General features: G+C 33.9%; 2 protein-coding genes across 2 annotated transcripts; both read right to left on the bottom strand.

Annotated features, from left to right (window-relative positions):
- Positions 1-83: 83 nt before the first annotated feature.
- LOC143621379 (phosphomevalonate kinase, peroxisomal-like) lies at positions 84-5,152 on the bottom strand. The gene is made up of 10 exons (XM_077092816.1): positions 5,107-5,152; positions 4,072-4,222; positions 3,676-3,774; positions 3,075-3,180; positions 2,933-2,985; positions 2,467-2,838; positions 1,569-1,670; positions 1,256-1,483; positions 1,071-1,193; positions 84-442 (listed from the first exon to the last, which is right to left on the bottom strand). The coding sequence occupies exons 1-10, from the start codon at positions 5,112-5,114 to the stop codon at positions 176-178; spliced, it is 1,509 nt and encodes a 502-aa protein (XP_076948931.1). The 5' UTR covers positions 5,115-5,152; the 3' UTR covers positions 84-175.
- A 2,995-nt stretch (positions 5,153-8,147) lies between these two features.
- Positions 8,148-10,529, bottom strand: LOC143621376 (protein BUD31 homolog 2). Its single transcript, XM_077092815.1, has 3 exons — positions 10,135-10,529; positions 9,851-10,038; positions 8,148-8,533 (listed from the first exon to the last, which is right to left on the bottom strand). The coding sequence occupies exons 1-3, from the start codon at positions 10,226-10,228 to the stop codon at positions 8,378-8,380; spliced, it is 438 nt and encodes a 145-aa protein (XP_076948930.1). The 5' UTR covers positions 10,229-10,529; the 3' UTR covers positions 8,148-8,377.
- Positions 10,530-20,172: the final 9,643 nt, after the last annotated feature.

Here is a 20,172-nt window from a genome sequence, read left to right as displayed (position 1 = left end):
AAAGTCTATAATAGCAGATCCGCTGCTTCAGTTTGGTTTCTTCTCTGTACTTGGAAAGCCATGTTCAATGCCAAGTTCAGAACTTGATTATTTTATTTGTGTTTAATATTTGAAAAAAAAAATAATACAACAATATGGTAACCATGATGCATGAATTAAAATTACAAATGACAGCTCACGCGATGCTAACTGAAGACATACCAGAAGTGATTCGATTGGTTCTCGGGTCAGAATTCTCTATAGAAACGCCACGTGGATCTTCTTTTATGAGCAAGGCTAAAACATTATGTGAACTCCATGTTTTAGCCAGATTATTTCCTGAATCGCCTAAAGTAACTGCAAATACAGCATCAAAGCCTCCTGCTCCGGGAACACCTGCCAACAGGACTCCACACGTGTTCATGGTAGCATCTAGAAGCTCAGTTTGTGAGTCGGGTTCTATCTGCAAAGTAAAACAAAATTAATCAAGAATTAAAGTGATATAATGCGCAACAAAGCTCGGGCTCGGCTTGTTATTTAAATGAGCTGGAATGTTGAGCTCGGGGTTGGCTGGTTAAGAGCTCAAGCTGGGTCATTGCTCATCAAGCCAGCTCGTTTATTATTTAAAAAAAAATTATATGTTTACAAATTGATATGCAGAGAAAAAAAGAAAATTAATTATTAACATACATGTAATGCATAGTTAATCAACTACAAAATTTATAAATTATATATATAAAAAGTTTGGGTTATCATTTATATATATATTAAAATTTGGGCTATAAATTAAACGAGTCGACAAGCCAACTAAACAAGCCTAACGATCCAAGCTTACCATGGCTCGGGCTCGACTCGTTTACAAATGAGCCAATTTTGAGCAAGCCACGAGCTTTTCTAACTGCCCTAATTCCAACCCGTTTGTACAGATTGGTCCACTCACGTGTGAAATGTCTAAAATACCCCTACCCCTACTCAAGTTAACACACACTTACTCAAGGGTAAAGTTGCAATATGGCCAAACCAGAAGGACCATACGAGTAACTAATTCTTATAATTAAGAACATGGTACTATTTGAAAGAAGAGAATTTACAGGAATTCCTGCAGCCATCCCCATGAGCTTCATGTGGGACCTAATATTAAGCATCGCATCACGCGCTCCAAATAACGCTTTCACAACTTCTTGGCTGATTGTTTCACTAGCTTGCTCTGTCCACTGCCATAAAAAAACAAAATTCATAAAGACGTTTAAATATTTTATAACAATTAATAGGCTACCTTCTCTGGTTGATGCATGCTGCAGCTGTGGATGACACTTCTATATATTTCCCAATATTCTTCTGCTAATTTGCTCAATAGTAAAAATTTTGCTTCCAGTGTTGCGTTTGCCTCTGATAACTCTTTCCATGTATGTAACGAATTCTGGGGGTCGGATTTTTGCCAGTTTTTTACAGCACCAACCATGGATGGAGTGGATGATCCTCCGGTACCTGGTTCACCTAGTAACTATAATGCAGCACTGTTAAAGTTCACAACTTTGATGTTAAAATGTAGGAAATGAATGTATCCATGGAATAAGCCGGCTATTTACCAGATTCATTAGTGGTGGCAATGAAAATTTGGTCCTCTCATGATCCCAGTTTCCCTTTAAGACATCAGCAACTACTTCTAAAGGCATGGCTCTTATTGCATTCTGCAACACATAAAAATCAAGTAATAAAGTAATCTGAATTATTCCAACCCAAGGAAAACATATACTTTTGTAACTCAGTTCACATGCGATGTCCAATTCAGGGTTAGTGCTATAAACAAGCTGAGACAAGCCTAGCCAGGATGGGCTCGGTTCGCTTATCTTAGCAAACTGAAATGTTGAACTTAAGTTTGACTCGTATAAAACACGAGCTAGCTCTTCGAGCCAGCACATTTTTCTACTAAAACAAAAAAGTAATATTTTTAACATATTAAAAAAAAATAATACTTTTAAGTAGTAAACTACAAAATTTATAACTTATATATATTAAAATTTTGGGTTATAAATTTATATGTAGTAAAATTTGGGTAGCCAACAAAGTGAGCTTAGCTTGGCTTTGGTCTAAGCTCGGTTACCAACGAACCGATTTCGAGTGATCCACGAGCTTTTTGAACAACCCTAATAGGGGATCTAATGGCCAATTTAGAAGAATCATTTTCATGAAAAAAAGCTGATCATCTCAGGGTAAAACAAAATTACCAATTTACCCCTTTAACCTAATTTGAAGGACTCCTTTTCTAATTCTCGTGTATTCTTTAAACAGAAACAATTTTCTATATACATAAACATTTGATTTTTCTGATTATTACAACTTTAAACAGAAAAAGCAAATCCAAATACTATAAAGCGCTGCTCCTGTTTTATTACACTTAATTATACGGTTCTGACTCTTCACACATAATCATTTCAAAGCATAGACACACACACCCACAAACAAAGAGAGAGAGCGAGAGAGTACCTGAGCAGCAGAAATAACTTGGGGAGAAAAGCGCACATAACGGTGGCTTCCATAAACAGCTGAACTGACGTCAAACCCACTGCCAACTTTCCCTTGGGCCATACAATGAGCTGTTTGGGCTATAATATGCACCACATCTAAATTTTCTTCATGCCGGAATCCACTATGAGACGAGAGATCAACAACCCCGAGGTAGTTAAGCAAAGCAGCAACAACTGCTGTTGTCATAGCTGCAGAAGAACCCAAACCCGTTTTTGCAACTTCAGGCTTCGAACTTTGACTGTTTGATTCTTCAGTATTGAATGTAATTGAAGTAAAAGGCGGGAGAGATGCTAATGATTCTGGGGTTGGTGGGAGCCCACGTGCTTCAATCTAAATAATAATAAAAAAAATAAAACAAGATTTAACAGCAACAGATTAGAAATATTAAACAATCAGTTGTATGCATTATTAAAGGAAAAGCAACCTCATTTCGGTAGGAGTAGAAGCCATTATCCCCTAAAATTGTAATATCGAAACCTGCTCAATTAATTGCATATAAAAGATATTAAATAGTTATAAAAAATTTTCATCAATGCGAAATAATAAGAGAGAGTTTCAAAACTTACCTTGCAAAATAAGTTTCTGCAGTAAATCCTTCTTGCTGTTATCAAATGTAGCATATGCTGCTGCAACAGCATATTGCACTGCATATTCCACAAAAGGGTTTCTTGCCTCACTGAAAAATACAAGACATAAGTTGTTAATGATGCATAAAAGTAAGGGTGTAAATGATCCAAGACATTCCAAGCTGCTCGTGAGCTACTCAAGGTAGGCCTTGCTATAAGCTCGATTCGAGACGAGCTTAAATGAGGGCATGGGCCTAAAATTAAGCTTGTTTAATAAATGAGCCTGAGCCCAAGCTTTGAGAGACTAAACAAGCCTATTATTTATATTATTTTCTATTTAAATATATATTTTAATAATAACTATTATTATGTATAAAGTTAACTAAATTATATATATTGTTATATATAACAGCTATATTGAAAAACATAAAAAAATAATTATAAATGTATATATAAATAATGAATATATAATCAACGAGCCGAGCTCGAGCTTAGAAATAGAGGTCGAAACGAGCCAAGCTCGGGCTCTTGTAAGTAAAACGAGCCAAGCTCAAGCCTAGACGAGGCTTTGCTCTGCTCGGTTCTTTTACACAAACAATACTTGCCTTGAAGTGCACTGAAGAGTAAAGTGCTTTAATGACATTTTGTACATAGTTTCACGGCCCATTTGAGGAGAAGTTAACTTTATATCTGACCATGACTGAAAAGAGACACAAAGAAGATAAATGTAAAACCATCAAACCGTAATGTCTGCTGAATGGACACGTTTTGAAACAAGATATATTCATCCATAGTAATTGAACTCATGTAAGTAACAGTTAAATAAACAGTCTTCTAAGATAAATGTAAAACCATCAAACCGTAATGTCTGCTGAATGGACACGTTTTGAAACAAGATATATTCATCATAGTAATTGAACTCATGTAAGTAACAGTTAAATAAACAGTCTTCTAAGTGATCAAAAGAAGCAAAAAAGTGGAAGAAAGAAATACACACCCAAGCCCAACTGTCAGGTCTAAGTTCATCATAAAGTGGCTTAACGATTGCATAGAATCGAGCATTCGTACTTAGCACAAGACCAGCGTTAGGCCTCTCCAAGATCAAATAGCCTCCTGTAATCAGAACCTTCCCAGGAGCAGATGCAATCCTATCAAAAATTATAACAAGCAAACAAACTTAAGTTAAACCATCAAAACCACAACCGAAAGCACCGTTAACTATGAATTGTACTAACTTCTGTATTCATAAGTGACATGCCCCACAACTATCACCCCCTTCATACAAAAACCAGACACATTTTTCTTCAAACTAGTCATTTTCTTGATTCAAAATCGATATAAATATACTTGAGTTTTCATTTATTAAGTGAAACAAAGCCGATTACTTAAAAATGAGTCAAGCTAATATGCACACCACTGTCATACGATCCACACACCATTGGCAGGTTGTATGAGCTGTGTGCCTGCCGTATAAACCTTTTCCACATAGCATATGGTCCGTATAAGGTTATATGAAAATAAAATAAGGTTTATATGAACCGAAAAACAACGAACCGAATTAACCGAAAAGCGGTTATCGGTTATTTTTTGTACCCTCGGTTAACCGAAATTAACCTAACCAAACCTTTCATATTTTCATATATTTCTAGTTTTTAAACCTTCATTTCATGTTTTATACCACCATTTTTTTGTATATATATCTCCATCTTATGCATTTATATCTACATTTCATGTATTTATACCTTCAATTTCAAGTATTTATGCATCCACCTCATTTACCCGAATGGTTAATTTGGTTGAGGCTAATAAGCGAACCGTTTACACCCCTAGCTGTTATAGAAATCGTTTATGATGGTCTGCAGAAGTTATACTATACATGACGCATAACTTTATTGAACTGACAGTGGTGGTGGTGTAGCAACACCCTATTATAACTTAAAGAAGAATAAAACTTGGAATTAAAGCAAACGAATTTGGGATGCTTTAACACATTGCTTAAGTTAAGGATTCTAAGAATAGATAAAAGACTTACACCGCCATTTCTTCTTCTTCTTCTGGTATTATGTAGTGAACCCTAGCTGTACAAGTAAGATCTATATCAAACAGACATATATAGTGAAATCAATCATAAACAAAAATATGCAATACAACAGAGTGCGAAATTGATTATGATTTTGTTGCAAACGTAACAACATTACTCTTATCTAGTTAGAGGTAAAGGTAATAATTAGGTTCAATCGAGTTGGTAAATACGTAAATATAATGAAAAAAGTTTAGAATTGATGTATTTGAAGGTAGTGATACCAGTAAATGATCCGTTGGAATGTATCTATACCTGAAGTAGAAGTAGAAGTAGAAGCAGGTGCAGTGAGTGTAGTAGCTGCGAAGGTGACTGAAGAGGTTTCCAATGGCGGTCAATCGGAGGCGAGTGATCCGATGGCTCTGCTTTGGACTTTTTAATAATAATAATAATAATAGTAATCATGTGATGCGTTAGTATATATTATCCGTTAAAAAAGAGTCGGGTTTAAATTGACTTCTTTAACCTGTTTCGTTAAATATCATGTTAACATATTTAATTAAATGTGTAACTCGTTTGACCTATTTTCTTACAGCCCAACAATATGGGCGTCCTCGAGAACTCATAAAAATCCAGGGGCTCCACGCGAGTGGAAAGAAATGGACCCTTACAATTGTTTTCTTGTTTTCAATTCTTGTATGTGAAGCTTAAACTTTTGTTTTCATTGATCAACACTCTTTTCATTATGTAAAATAGTCGTTTTATAAGTTTTTTTTAAATAAATATAGATATAAAATATTTTATCATTTATGGGCCCTCAAAGAAAGCGAACCCTTGGCAGTCGTCATCTACCTTGCCCCTCCCCTGGACACATTTACAAATTGATAATTGTCTGCCAATCAATTTGATATGTTTAAATAAATTTGTAAATATCTGGTTACACGATTTTAAATGTGTGCATGTTGAACAACTTAACCTAGCATTCCTAATATAATGTAGGGAGAATTTTATATTTATGACGTTAATTCAAAGTTTTATTAGTTTTGGTTGGACTTATGACAAGAAATGGGCGCGTTCGTTTCACGGAATGGAAAGGAATTGAAACTGGAATTTGCATAGGAATTGGAATTTAAGCATTCCCATAGGAATAGAAATTGCTGGAATTGGAATTAACGTGTTTGGTTGGCCAATGAGTTGGAGGCAATCACTTTGACCCACTCTACCGACGACCCACAACGTTTTTGGAAGATCTGGCCCGCTGATGATCCGAACCGCTTCCACCCAACCCGACCCGGCCCGCTTTCGTTTTTTTTGTTTCGTTATTTTTTCCAATTTCATTCCGGTTCGTTTTTTTTTTTTTGCTTCAGTTGGTTAGTTTATTGGGTTTTGTTTCGGCTCGATTTCAATTTTTTTGGTTCGTTTAGGTTGGTTTTTCGTTTTCTGTTTTCTTCGAGTTCGTTTTTTTCTTTTTTTTTTGTTCAGCCTTTTGGGTTTCGGCCCGTTTCGGTTTTTTTGGTTCGTTTAAGTCCTTTTTTTCTATTTCTGTTTGGTTCAAGCTCCTTTTTTTTTTGCTTATTTTGTTCGTTTTTTTCATTTTGTGTTTGGTTCAAGTTCGGTTTTTTTTTGTTTATCTTGTTCAGTTTCTTGAGTTTCGGCTTGTTTCGGTTTTTTTTGGTTCGTTTATGTTGTTTTTTTTTGGTTTCTGTTTGGTTCAACTTCGTTTTTTTTGCTTATTTTGTTTAGTTTTTTGTGTTTCGGCCCATGTCGGTTTTTTTGTTCGTTTTTATCGGTTTCTGTTTGGTTCAAGTTTGTTTTTTTGCTTATTTTGTTCATTTTCTTGGGTTTCGGCCCGTTTTGGTTTTTTTGGTTCGATTACGATGTTTTTTTCGGTTTATGTTTGGTTCAAGTTCGTTTTTTTGCTTATTTTATTCAGTTTTTTTGGTTTCGGCCCGTTTCGGTTTTTTTGGTACGTTTATGTCGTTTTTTTTTGTTTCGTTTCCGTTCGGGTTTAATTTTTTGTTTTGTTTTGTTCGTTTCCCTTTTTTTGTTTCATTTTAGTCGGTTTACTCGGTACGGTTTAACTTTTATTTTGGTTAGTTTTTTTGGTTTGGTTTATGTTTTTTTCTGTTTCGTTTTGGTTAGTTCGGTTTCGTTTCATTTCGGTTTCTATTCTTTGTTTGGTTTTGGTCCATGAAATGGCCGGGGCGTCGGCGGACCGGGTCGGGTTGAGCCGAACTGACCCTGGCGTCAAACCGAACACAAACTGACGCGGGGCGCCGAACCGAGTGCGAGTTGACCCGGGGCGTTGACCCAAACGCGACCCGACCCGGAGCACTGAGCTGAAAGCGCTAAGACTCGGAGCGTCGACCTGAATGTGAACACACCCGAAATGTCGACCCGAACGCGACCATGTTAGTCGCCCAATTAAAGATTCCATCAAATTTACTTGAATTCCTTCACATGATGGAAGGATTTAGAATCCCTTTGTTTAAAGGAATTGAATTCAAATTCAAATTCCAATTCCAATTCCTTGTCAACCGAACACCACCAAAATGGAATTAAGATTCTAATTCCAACGAAACGAACACACCATGTCATGGGATTTTAATTCTAATTCTTTTGAATTCTGTGAAACGAACACGCCCCAAGTGTTTTTACTTGAATCATCAAGAATATATGATGTGCACTATTACACTATATATTCAAGAAAAATGTTTCATGATGAGCTGGTGTGGCCTAGTCGTTATCATACTCATTCACTTTCTTCAAGCACCATCAATAATTGAATAAAATCAAGACACAACACTGGTCATCTAGTTGATTCAAAAATCAAAATCATTAATGTTCGCCAACCATCTGTACCACATATACATATAAATATAAGTAGATAAATACACGTGTGTGTAATAATATAATATTATTGTACCTAGCTCATGACTTCTTAAGTTACGTTTTAGTGTGTAGGTCATACGAAATGATGACCACATCATCACTTAATGGTCTTAGAAACATAAAACACAACCTATTCATCATATGATTAAATGGATATAAATTAGCTCTCAACAGCATACATAATGATTCCTTGTCAACTTCAAACAAAGTGAAGGTGCAGATTCATGAAGGTCAAAACAGTAGGTTTCTAGAATATTTTACAAGCAAATGAGCATACATGATAACCATTTAACACCAAACCCGGGTAACAATACTCAAAACAGATTAGGTTTGACAGTAACACATGATAACTTATAAAACACGGCCAGTCGCTCGTGTAGATGTTTGGTGGTCAATCTCCGCTTGCACAACCCTTGCAACCGCAGTGCACACACTCGATCACCTTTTCTTCACGCAGATGCTTCGGAACTCTACAAACGCATGTCGTCTGGAAGTTGTGATCACGTGGTTGAATGCATCTTAAACAGCAAAGGCGCTCATATCCGGGCTAAATAACAAAAACAAAACATAAGAACACTTTAAATAAAATTTAAATTTTCCAAATTAGGTATGCTCAAACTGAGGGTGCTCAAAAAAAGTTAGAACCAACTGAACCACACAAACTGAAGCAAGTGGTGGCCAAGTCAGCTGGTTTAGCCAATTCGGTTCACAGTTAGGTTTCCACGGCTTGATTGGTCTGGTTAAAACTTGGAAATGGTTGTTTGGCCATTAATATTTATATATTTCATTTCAGTCATGAAATATGTAACCGTGCATATGTATTATAATCATGAAACATCTTTAATTCTTTATCATGTATACAAATTACAAATTTTAATACAACTAATGATTTTGAAAAAAAAAGGGTCAGTACTCATTCCACACCACCAAAACTAGGGGAGTAAACGAGCCATGCTACTCGAGATCGGCTCACTAAAAGCTCGAATCGAGCCGAGCATTAACGATCCTGAGCACGAGCTCAAGCCTAGTAAGCTTAGTTAACAAACAAGACCGAGTTCGAGTTGGCCTGTGAGCCTGAACGAGCCTGTTATTAATATATTTTTTAACTAATAAATTATTATTATTTTATGTGTAATTATGATACAGTAACTAAATAATACATATTATGTCATATATAAAAATCATAATTATACTCCCTCAGTCAAATTAAAAGTGTCCACATTTCCTTTTTTATTTGTCCCTTTACAAATGTCCATTTTCAAAATTTATTAGCCAATTTCCAAGTTTACCCTTAAACACACACAACTAACATTAACAAACAATATTGATGGACCCAATTTTCAAGGGCATTATTGTCATTTGGTAAGCAAAGAAAACAATAATTTAATCTACCTTAAACTTTGTGTTTCTCAAACTAAGACACTTTGACCGGGACGGTGAGAGTAATAAACATAAAAATAACTAAAATGTATATAAATTGATTAATAAATAAGAAACAAGCCGAGCCCATCCTGAACTCGAGCTTGAATAACTACTAACGAGCCGAGTTCAAGCTTTATAAATAGAGCTCAAAACAAGCTGAGCTCGAGAAGTCGTAAGTTAAACAAGGCTCGCAACTCGTTTATACAACTAACCAAAACCAAACAGTTAAACCACCAAAGCGGTACAACCAGACGGTCTGGCCAATCAACCAAACCCAACCCGTCCAGTTTGGTTTGTTGTTTCCCAAACCCTTGTTAGCACTTAGCAGTTCGGCCCAAAACTTTCATGAAACCAGCGAACCAGACCATTAACACCATTAGCTCAAACATGTGACTTAATGTATTAAAAGTTTAAGTAGAATTGGACAAGATAAGACAGTCACCTTCTTCCACTTGGCAATGATATTACGGTCAGCATAGCCTTGATCCAAGCAAAACTCAAACAACTCCTTTGAAATTTCTTTCCTACGATGGTAAAGGTCATAGATGTACCGACTCTTCTGGTGTGAAATTTTGAAGATAGGCCACAGTGCCTCACATTTTCTCTTCCCATCGTGTGGATCATTCTCAGCTAACATTATATAAAAATGCCTCATTAGTACAAACAAATACAACTGAGCTACAAAATTTTAAAACATATAAAGAAAAGAGAAACAAACAAACCAACCTTCTCTCATCTTTCCTTGTAATTCACGAAGAGTGGGTTCTATAAGCTCCCATCCCTCCGGGTATTTAACACGGTTTGTCTTCACCTTAGGCATTCTTCAACCTGCAACAATTAATCCAAACGAGATAAATTTAGAAGTAAATTACTTGATCAAGTTATAGATAATCCATTCCTTGCTATTAAGTAGCACCCGCTTGCTTCTAGTGTTCTACAGTTAGGTTTTATAATGGCTGGAATAACCGATAAATAACTCCAGTGAAACATCAAAACAAATCTAAATAAGAACATTTTAGAGTTGTGAAACTAAAACAGGTAAGGTCAAATGGTGTTTAGCTGATAAAGGTGGACTATTTTGTAACAGGGGGTCCAATGTTTAGAAACAGAAAACACTGAACTCATGCGCCAATGAGTATCGTTAGTTAAAAATTGTTTCAGTATAGAAACGAATATTAGTGCCGGCCCTCTAAATGAAATCAGAATCAATGTCAAACATATAATTCTACAAACTAATAAAATACAATAAATAAACTTTCATAAAAGTTCCAACGTAAATCCGAAAAATATAGCATTCCTGAATCTTTTTAGTGCTAATCAATTCACAACTCTATGATATGAATTAATTCTCTTGTGAATTAATTATCGAGATTACGAGATCAAACAAAAACAGAGTATTTACACACAGAGATAAAGAATTGGATTATTTGAAACCCTATTTGCTACTTTATGCATCGTAAATTAGAGGATTACATCGACAACTGTCATCTTAAACCAATTACCTAATGTTCTAACATGACTTAAACATCCAATTCATACTGAGCCCTAAATAGTGAATCAAAACCCTAAAAAAGTGAAATTTAATATTCGTTACCTTCCGACACAGTTAATCCTTGTGGTATAATGATCAGCACTCAATCGCAAATGATTTAGTCTAATAATATTGGAAAGTAGCGATGAACTCCTCTCTACGCTGTGAAGAATCAAATAAATATATATGATGGGAGAGGAGAATAATAATAATAATAATAATAATAATAATATGTTGTTAAGCCTCTTTTATATCTTGTAAAGCTTCCTTTATTCGAAATTGAACCCCAAACTCATAAAATTCACACCTTCAATCTTGTAGAATCTTACAAATGTACGTAATTATAAAAACTGTTCTCTATGTTTGTATCAAATTTCATCGTTTGTCATTTTTTTTGAAAATTGATCTTATTTGTACTTCATGTGTCCAAATTCTACACCTTTTGTTCTTTAGTCATAACTCAGTTAGTTTTTCTTATTAAGTTAAATAATGTGTTTTGTTTGTGAGGGAAAATGAGACATTTTACTAATTTATTAAAAAAAGCATTTTAATAAATAAATTATATATACACACGCACCCTTAATTGGTCCCAATTTCGTATCTGCTAAAGTCCGATTCAAATGGATACATGAGGTTTTTCATCAATTTTTATTGATTAAGATGCAAACATGAGATTTACCCAGCGGTATGCAATCTAACCCATTAATCCAAGTTGCAATTTGATTCGAGAATAACAAAATGTAAGATGGAATCTGAACCGTGACTAACAAAGTTTAATCTTCAACTTGACTCTTTAAAAACAAAATGCAACCTCGAATACAACCTGTTACATAATGCAAGATGATGCCATTCACATATAATAGGTTTATAACCAAAATCAGAAGTTAAAGCAACCTATATTTCAACTTGTTAACATCAGTATGTGCACTATAATGTGTTTTTATATTCTTTACATAGATGAGAAGGGTTCAAGAAAATGGATGGTGTACTACTTCGTGATAACCTTTTATGTTAAAATTAAAGTAAAAAATAATAAGCTTAAGTAGACTAATTAAACTAAAATCAAAATTCATAAGGTGTCACAATCCAACGTATTAGCAAAAACATCTTATCATTTTCTAATCAAATTAAAGCAACAAAGAATTGTCTCTCTCACTATAGAAATTCATGGACATATTTAAGTAGCAAACCATCAATGCAATTCATACACATGTGGATTCAGTTTAGTAATTAGAGCCATAAAGTTCAAAATCCGTTTAAATTGGCATTGAATGCAAATCATGAACCTTGGGAGCGATTTCAAAAACTTTGTATCTTCCTGTTTATATCTAAAAAAACAAAGAGAACATAATATTTTATTCTCAACGGATACGTAATTCATTGAAAACCTAAATTCCATTAATCAAAACCTACCACTACATAAATTGTGATGTTTGCTTTACTTACATGATGATGATGATGATGATGATGATGATGATGATGATGATGATGATGATGATGATGATGATGATGATGATGATTAGGGGTGCAAACGAGTCAAGCTGCTCGCGAGCTACTCGAGACCGGCTCGAGAAAAAGCTCGATTGAGCCAAGCTTAAACGAGCCCGAGCCCGAGCTCGAGCCTAAAAGAAAGCTCGTTTAATAAACGAGTCTGAGCCCAAGCTTCACTTATCGAGCTTAAACCGGCTCGCGAGTCTAAACGAGCCTGCCATTTATATTATATATATACACACACATATTTAATAGTTATTGATTGATATATATAATTTTATGAAAAGCAAACTAAATAACATATGTTATTTTACATATAAAGTTATAATGAAAATAAATACAAAAATATAATTATAACTATATAAAAAATTAATTAATAATTATTATACTAGCCGAGCTCCAGCTTCGTATAACTTAAACGAGTCAAGCTCGAGTCTAGTCGAGCTCGGGCTCGGCTCGTTTGCACCGCTAATGATGTTGATGATGATGATGATGATGATGATGATGATGATTAGATAAGAAAAGCATTAAGCAATCGATTCAATATGAGAATTTAGGGGGTCAATAGTAGGGCTACAATCGCTAGCCCCAATCCACCTTGTTGGTTAACATCACTGCTATGAGCATCGATGACCGTCATCATCGCCGCCACAGAAGTCATTTCCACCTTTTCAGGTCTTTTCTTGATTATCTCTGTTGCCCCCTTTGTCTCTTTCTCTCTATCAGTCAATTCTTTTTCATAATCAAGTTAGAGCAAAAGCATGTAGAGTCTAAGAAAGAAGAAACCGATACTTATTTACGGCATACCATAAGTTGGTCTTTCTTCGCATGAGAGTGTCTTGTGAAGAAGAAAAAGTGGTGGTGTGATATCTTCAAGAAACAATGGAATGTCTGGCAGAAAAAGGGCAATGGAGTGGTGTACAACTTTCAATTCACAATGTACAACTTCTTATGCAGAAAGTTGCAAATTATATATATATATGTATGTATGTATATATAATGGATAGTGAGTTCGTAAATATACACTATCTATACTAATTAATAAATAAAAGTTTTATTTGCCACATGTCCTCAAATTAGCCATCCTCAGTCACAAAATCCCGCCTAAACCTACAACCTTTTACAATGGTGCGCGGATCCTTGCTCCGACCCGTTTGTCATTTTAAACTTGAGATATACTATTAATCGTTACAGATTCACAAACCCTAAATGATTATTTCCTTTTCTTCTACACTTTTACAGAATAATTATCAAACTATTATCTCATAAAAGAATCCGTGTTCTTGGATCTTAATTTTCATCAGGATGCATAGCTATTCCAAAACCCTAGATCATTATCCCCAGTCAATTCATGACATTAGATCAAGTGTGATTTTTCATCATCACTTATTTGTCAAAATTTGAGGCTGACATTGAAGGCTATGATTCTATGAAGCTTCAATTGCAGTTGCAGATTAAGGATCAATTTTGTGAACAAAGCCTAGCCATTTCAAAAGCTAATGTAAGTTATATCAAAAATCAATTTCAAGGTACTATTATTGTAATTAGTACTAATTTCGTATGATTATGATGTGGTCATATGACCTTAATTTTATTTTTTTTTTGCCACAAATACAACCTTAATTTAGAAACTAAGCATTAAATAAATAAATTTAGGTTTCATTCGTTGTATGTTTTACTACTTGCTAATAAATATATGTTTACATTCACTTGCATTTAGGTTTGTTTGTTTTCGTAGCTCGGTTTAATTGATATGTGGATTGTGGAATTAAAACTTGATGTAGTTTTCTTTATATCATAGAGTATTTTTTTATCTATTTGCAATTGTCTCAGACCAAGGTGTTGTCTGAGCCTTCTTCATATGATTTGATACTCACATTCTTTAATAAAGTTAATTTTATTTCATTATAGATCATACTTGATTTTGGTTTTACTATTTCAATTTTGTGTGGTGATTTATGCTATTTCAATCCAACTGTTAGGGATTTTGCTTTTTGTTTGGCTTAGGCATTAAATAATTGTTGATATGTTACGGGTTAAGTTTTCATTATTTTGCTCTCTTTTTTAGCGATTTGACGTGTTGTAACTTAAGTTTATTTGGTTAATTAGGAAATGCATATTTTCTGCTATGAGAAAATTGCATCTCATATAGTCACTTCATTGATTCATATTGAAATTTTTAGATATTCTGCTTGGTAATATACTGTGGACTAATTCAACAAAAAATTATATTTTAAATTATTATTTTATATTGCTTTATATGAGTGATGGAGTTGAAACTGAGAGTTGGTGTCAATGTGAAGGAAGAATCGGGACTAGATGTGATTGGATTATTAAAGATCAAGCCCATGATTAGGTCATCAGAACGAATACAAGTCATGTTTTTTTGTTTTTTAACCTATGCTTCTGTTTAATAGATTTATGGGATTTGACCAATTACAAATTTTGTTCAATTCTAATGGTTATTGGGATTTGATTATATTATTCATTATTAGGTTAAGCTATAAGGTTTGAAGTTTGTGTAAATTACATTATCTTTAAGTACTTGAATATTAACAACTCCCTTCACAGTCACACAACATACACAAAGTTAGCTTTACTTAAGACATGTCCTTTTTTATCATAAAGATTTGTGTTTGGTTTCCATCTTATTGTCTTTTTGATAGTTACATTATCTTTAATGGATTGGTCAAGTTGGATTTGGTTTTTGACACCTACAACTGCAACTGTATAATGAGCAGTTAGAGGTATGTCAAGTTGGATTTGGTTTTTGATTCATGGGGTTATAATGGAAAATCTTGATGTGCATATTTTGGTTTTTGATCGACATGTATTGGTGTAGATATTGGTTTATGATTTTTGGGTTCTACCCGAACCTCCATTGTGGAAAACAACTTCATATATCAGATTTGTTTTGATAATGTGTTTGAGATGTACCATATAGACAATGTTTGATTATTATGTTCTTCTCTATATATATTTTGCATATTCTTTCTTTAACTTGTATATATGTATATAGTTATTTAATTCTCATTTATCACGAGAAAGTTAAATGTTCACCTACAACTTTGTAGCTACAAATTATCTGTTCAAGATTCTAAATTATTGGTTTGCTTTATAAATGAGCAGGAAAACACAACTAATTGGGGATTGTAAGGGACGGGATAGATGGAACCACAAGATTGAAAAATATGTCATTGTGGACTCTAATCGACCTTACAATGGTGTATACCGGTACCCACTACCCACCACCTTCAGAAAGGTAAAAAAGTCTTGGCTCACATTATACTAATTTTGGATTTGACCATGTTAACCAAAGGGGATACTAATTATCAATAGCACAAATATATGTAAATATATTAGTGTCCCTTCATTATCAGTGGAAATTTCAATCATTTATGTGAAATTAAATTATTTTGAGTTATATTTTATTGCTCATGTTTTGGATAGAGTAGAGTTTAAAAAATTAGATAGGGATGAAATTTACTCCCTCTTGTAATGCTTTAACAAAACAATGGAATGTTGTTTTGATTTGATTTCTTATAATCATGTGTTCGACTTCAACTTCAACTTCATGAATAAAGATTATTTATTAATGTGTCTATGTTTCTTTTTAACAGGTAAATCCACATACCCATTAGGTCAAGCTATTAGCTATGGTTTTTTGGAAGTGCTTTAGTAATTTTTGTATCAATATTTATTCATTAACCATTTCCTTCCTTTTGTGTTGCAAAACTAAATATTTATATCTGTATGCAAAAATAAAATAAAACATTTAGATCTTTAATTATAACGGTAATTTAACTATGTTATTGTATAATGTAATATACAACTTTATTTATCGAGTTTTTATGTATAAAGTTCTGATTTATATATTTTAAATTGTTCAACCCGTGTAGTACACGGGTACCTAACCTAGTTAAACCATATATACGAATAAGGATAAGTGAAAAGAATGAGATACAGTGAGTTGTTTTTTTAATGTTTTTCATATATATTAAGGATGTGAAGGATTATAATTAAAGAGTTTTGACCCCTTGAAATATCATGATTAGAAAAGTTGAAGTGTACATTTTTTTCAATAGGAGGTCGTAACAGATTTAACGAAGCTTTGGTACTTGTTGGACTCGTAATATGAAAACTTTACGTACATATTTCTTTGGGTTTAACCACGTAGGCGACAATTGGTTGTGGGTGGTCGTACTTTGGGAACCTTCTCAGTAGAGTCTCTAAAGAAAGTAACGCACGGTGCATCTGCCTTACTTGACCTGGCTAAAATCTCAAATGGTTCATAAAGGTGACACGCTTTACTTGGAGGATTTGTTAGATAGAATTCCCTTAAGACCATGTGTAGTGGATGGAGCCCGTATGGGGGCGTTATGCGCTATGTGGCGCTACGTCATCATATGAGTTTTATGGCTAAAATAGGTGTAGCGGATGAAGCCCCTTCAAATCATTACCTTGTTATTATTATTTTATTAAAAAATAACAAAAAACAAACTCAACAATCACATTCCACCCACCCCCCCTCCCCCACCCGATGCTGTGTGGGAAGCGCCCACCCCCTCCATGGCGCCCCGTGGGCGGTGTTCCCGGCGCTATGGAACGCCTTGGTTGGGGATGACCCCCCACTAAATGTGGTCTGACAAGAATGACGAGTTTTTTTATCAAAATGGGTGGTGGGGAAAAAATATTTACCAAAATAGGTGATTTTCAAAATATTTACTAAAATGAATGTTTTTATTTAATACTTTATTTTGAATTATCTTTTATAATTAATTTCTCTTTAAATTTTATTCAAGCAGCTTGTTATAACTATTTTCTTTTATATGTTTTCAATCTGCTTTTTTTTATTTTTTAGCTAACCTTTTATATAATCTTTAGTTATTTATTTTTTAAACAAACCATATTAGTGACAACTAAAAAAACATTCAACTATACTTTAAAACAAAATATAGAAAAGCAAAAAATAATTTGGTAGTTTATAACATCTGAGAGAAAACGATGTTAGTAATGAACTCACATATTTAAATTATTATAAGTAAATATTAAAACCTTATGGAACAGGGATGTAATACGTGTTGGGTTGATGGGTTTAATTGTGGAACACAAACACGACCCATATTTTTATTCGGGTCAAAGATCAACCCTAACCAGGATACAAATAATACGAGTTAACCCGAACATGACTTGTTTAATCAATTTTTATAAAGAACAAAGTGGTTAGCATCAAAATAATTGTTTATTGCTCATTAACTGTAAATAATTCATGAAGTTCACATGATATAAATAACTTAAACTCAATAATTAAAAGTAAAAACTTGTTAACTTACTGTGCTGCAAAAGCATTAGGTCATGGGTATACTCTAACCCATACATGAGTTAACAGGACATGTCACTTTAAAGATGGATTAAACCACTCCCTACTTGTGTTAAGTGTGTTAAAATGGCCCATGAATTATACTTCTAACGGGTTAAAAGGAACAATATGCATTAATATGTATTAATTACTAATTGATTTGTTATTATTTATGTTGGTAATTAAACTAAATGTTTGATTTTATATTAAATATTAATAAAAGAGAGATGAAGTTAAATGAGTTAAACCATTTCCTTTGGATGCCATGGAGTGAAAGAGAAAAAATGAGTGATGTGGAGCTTATGTGGAATTAAGATGAGTTAGAGTATACCTGATGGCCTTAAAGTCAACTAAAAATTTTAGTCAATTATGGGAAGCAAAAATTGAAACAATTAAGCTTATGATTCTCTCTCTCTCTCTCTCTCTCTCTCTTTTTGACATAAACGAATTTATGTTTAAATCCAACCTGCAACAAGAATTCGACCTGTGATTGAATTTAAAGAATAGAAACCTTCTGGTGACCTTGAAGAATTGATACAAATGCGTGCCATTAACATAAATATGTACCAGTTATTGATTAATTTTGAAAGCTTCGATCGAATGTCAATCAAACCTGCTATCAAATCATACATAAATATGTGATTGAATCAATCAAACGTGCTTCTGTTTTTGGAACGATGGTTTGGAAAAGCTGAAGGTGGAGAGAGAGTTCTTTATGTTTTGTAAAGTTAAAATAGAATAAAAAAATATAAAAAACCTATTTTGATAAATATTTTTCAAATCACCTATTTTAGTAAATATTTTTTCTACATCACCCATTTTGGTACACGGTGTACACGGGGATTAGTGATTTCTGCAACACATTTCCCTAGGTCACATTCTATTCCGGTCCATAATCTAATATTGAATTAAATTTTTTCATGTTGAATATATGGAAGGTTCAAATAATTGCTTTGAAGCGATGCACTTAAAAGCGGTTGGAAACCGCTTCAAACTTAAACGAAAAAACGCTTCTATTGGGCTATGTTTGTACTAGTGTTCATATGTTATCTTCAATGGGGTTGGTGAAATATTTATTCCCATAAGTTGCTGCCAGATTTCCTGTTATTTAGTCTAATTTTTTGAGGAATAAGGAGATTGCCATCACTGATTGGAACCTGGGTTTTCAAGGTAATGGTTACAACATCATTTACTAATTTTCCGTTTTACCCTTGATTATCTTTGTTATAAATGTTGTAAGTGAATATTATTCGTACCTTATACATGGGTCTACATGTTTCTTGTTCAACATGCAAATCTTTATTGATAATTTGATACAAAGTGGCGGTTATTATGGTGAAGCTTCATTTAGATCAAGGTATTTAAAAATTGTAATTTTCTCAACTTTACTTATGAGTACGTTAATTGAAAAGTAAAACTTTCTTGAAATTCTCTAATTTTATTTCATATCCTTTTCTTTATTTCTTAGCAGAGAGGACATACCACCAGATCAGTTATCAATTCTAATGAAATCCGTCTACGCATTGATCCAATGCATACTAATTTGGGTTATGTTTTTTGCCTTTTATGAATCAATTGCACCGAACTGGTCAAATCGGCTTAAAGTTATCTATCTTAAGGAAGCCTTCTAATCTGCATTACTTATCTACTAATCTGCATTACTTATCTACAGAATTAAAATAACTCTATAACGTGGGCATACTTCACACGCTCGCCGTGAAGTGCGCGTTTCACCATGGGAAATCAAGACTTTTGCATTTTGGGCAGTTTTGACATTCTTTTACAATTACACGAATGTTTACATCAAGAACCAAATGATTACAATTACACCGAAGAAGTATACACCTATCAATAAAGCCCCATCCCCTAAAAGACTTGTTGCTGCGCATCCATACCTTGACAACTTGATTTCCGGTTGATGCAAATCTCCGCACAGAACTGTTGAACACTTGCCTCGTATTCCCACCGCAGCTTGTACATGATTTGCCACCATGTTTGCTGCTTCTGTAACTAAAATAACAAAATCCATATCAGCAAGTTTCTAAATAAAAGTATGAACCCATATCAAGAAAAGGAATGTTTTACATGAACTATTTGCCTGACCACGGTGACTAGATTCTGGAATCTGGCCAGAAACATGTTTGCCTCACGCCTCACGCATTGCCTTACGAAAATCATCTGGTTTGCTGCTGCCGTGTAACTGAGTTTGTCCGAGAAAACTGAACAAATAAAATTAGTAAATTAAACAGACTATTAACATATCATTTATCATTTATAACACAACACTTATATAAGCCAAGTGTGTAGCAGTATAAGCATATAGATACACACCTTTCCAAGTGGTCTAAAAACATCATCCCATCCAAATTCCTAGCTAACACAA

This window comes from Bidens hawaiensis, unplaced genomic scaffold (assembly GCF_021521415.1).
Source record: "Bidens hawaiensis isolate Kalapana, Puna unplaced genomic scaffold, B.hawaiensis_p1.1 tig00002839_1, whole genome shotgun sequence".
NCBI lineage: Eukaryota > Viridiplantae > Streptophyta > Magnoliopsida > Asterales > Asteraceae > Bidens > Bidens hawaiensis.
The sequence above is the reverse complement of the archived record's forward strand: the minus strand, read 5'-3'. Positions and strand labels throughout refer to the sequence as shown.

What these genes read in the sequence shown, in the direction of transcription:
- LOC143621379 (XM_077092816.1), bottom strand. An exon ending in TTCAGTGCACTTCAAGGCAA is followed by an intron (nt 3,181 to 3,675) that starts GTATTGTTTGTG and finishes TTTTTCAGTGAG; the next exon opens with GCAAGAAACCCTTTTGTGGA. An exon ending in GCATGCATCAACCAGAGAAG is followed by an intron (nt 1,194 to 1,255) that starts GTAGCCTATTAA and finishes TTTTTATGGCAG; the next exon opens with TGGACAGAGCAAGCTAGTGA.
- LOC143621376 (XM_077092815.1), bottom strand. Translation starts at nt 10,228, where the DNA reads ATGCCTAAGGTGAAGACAAACCGTGTTAAATACCCGGAGGGATGGGAG. An exon ending in ACAAGGAAAGATGAGAGAAG is followed by an intron (nt 10,039 to 10,134) that starts GTTGGTTTGTTT and finishes ATATAATGTTAG; the next exon opens with CTGAGAATGATCCACACGAT. An exon ending in TCATTGCCAAGTGGAAGAAG is followed by an intron (nt 8,534 to 9,850) that starts GTGACTGTCTTA and finishes TTTGTTATTTAG; the next exon opens with CCCGGATATGAGCGCCTTTG.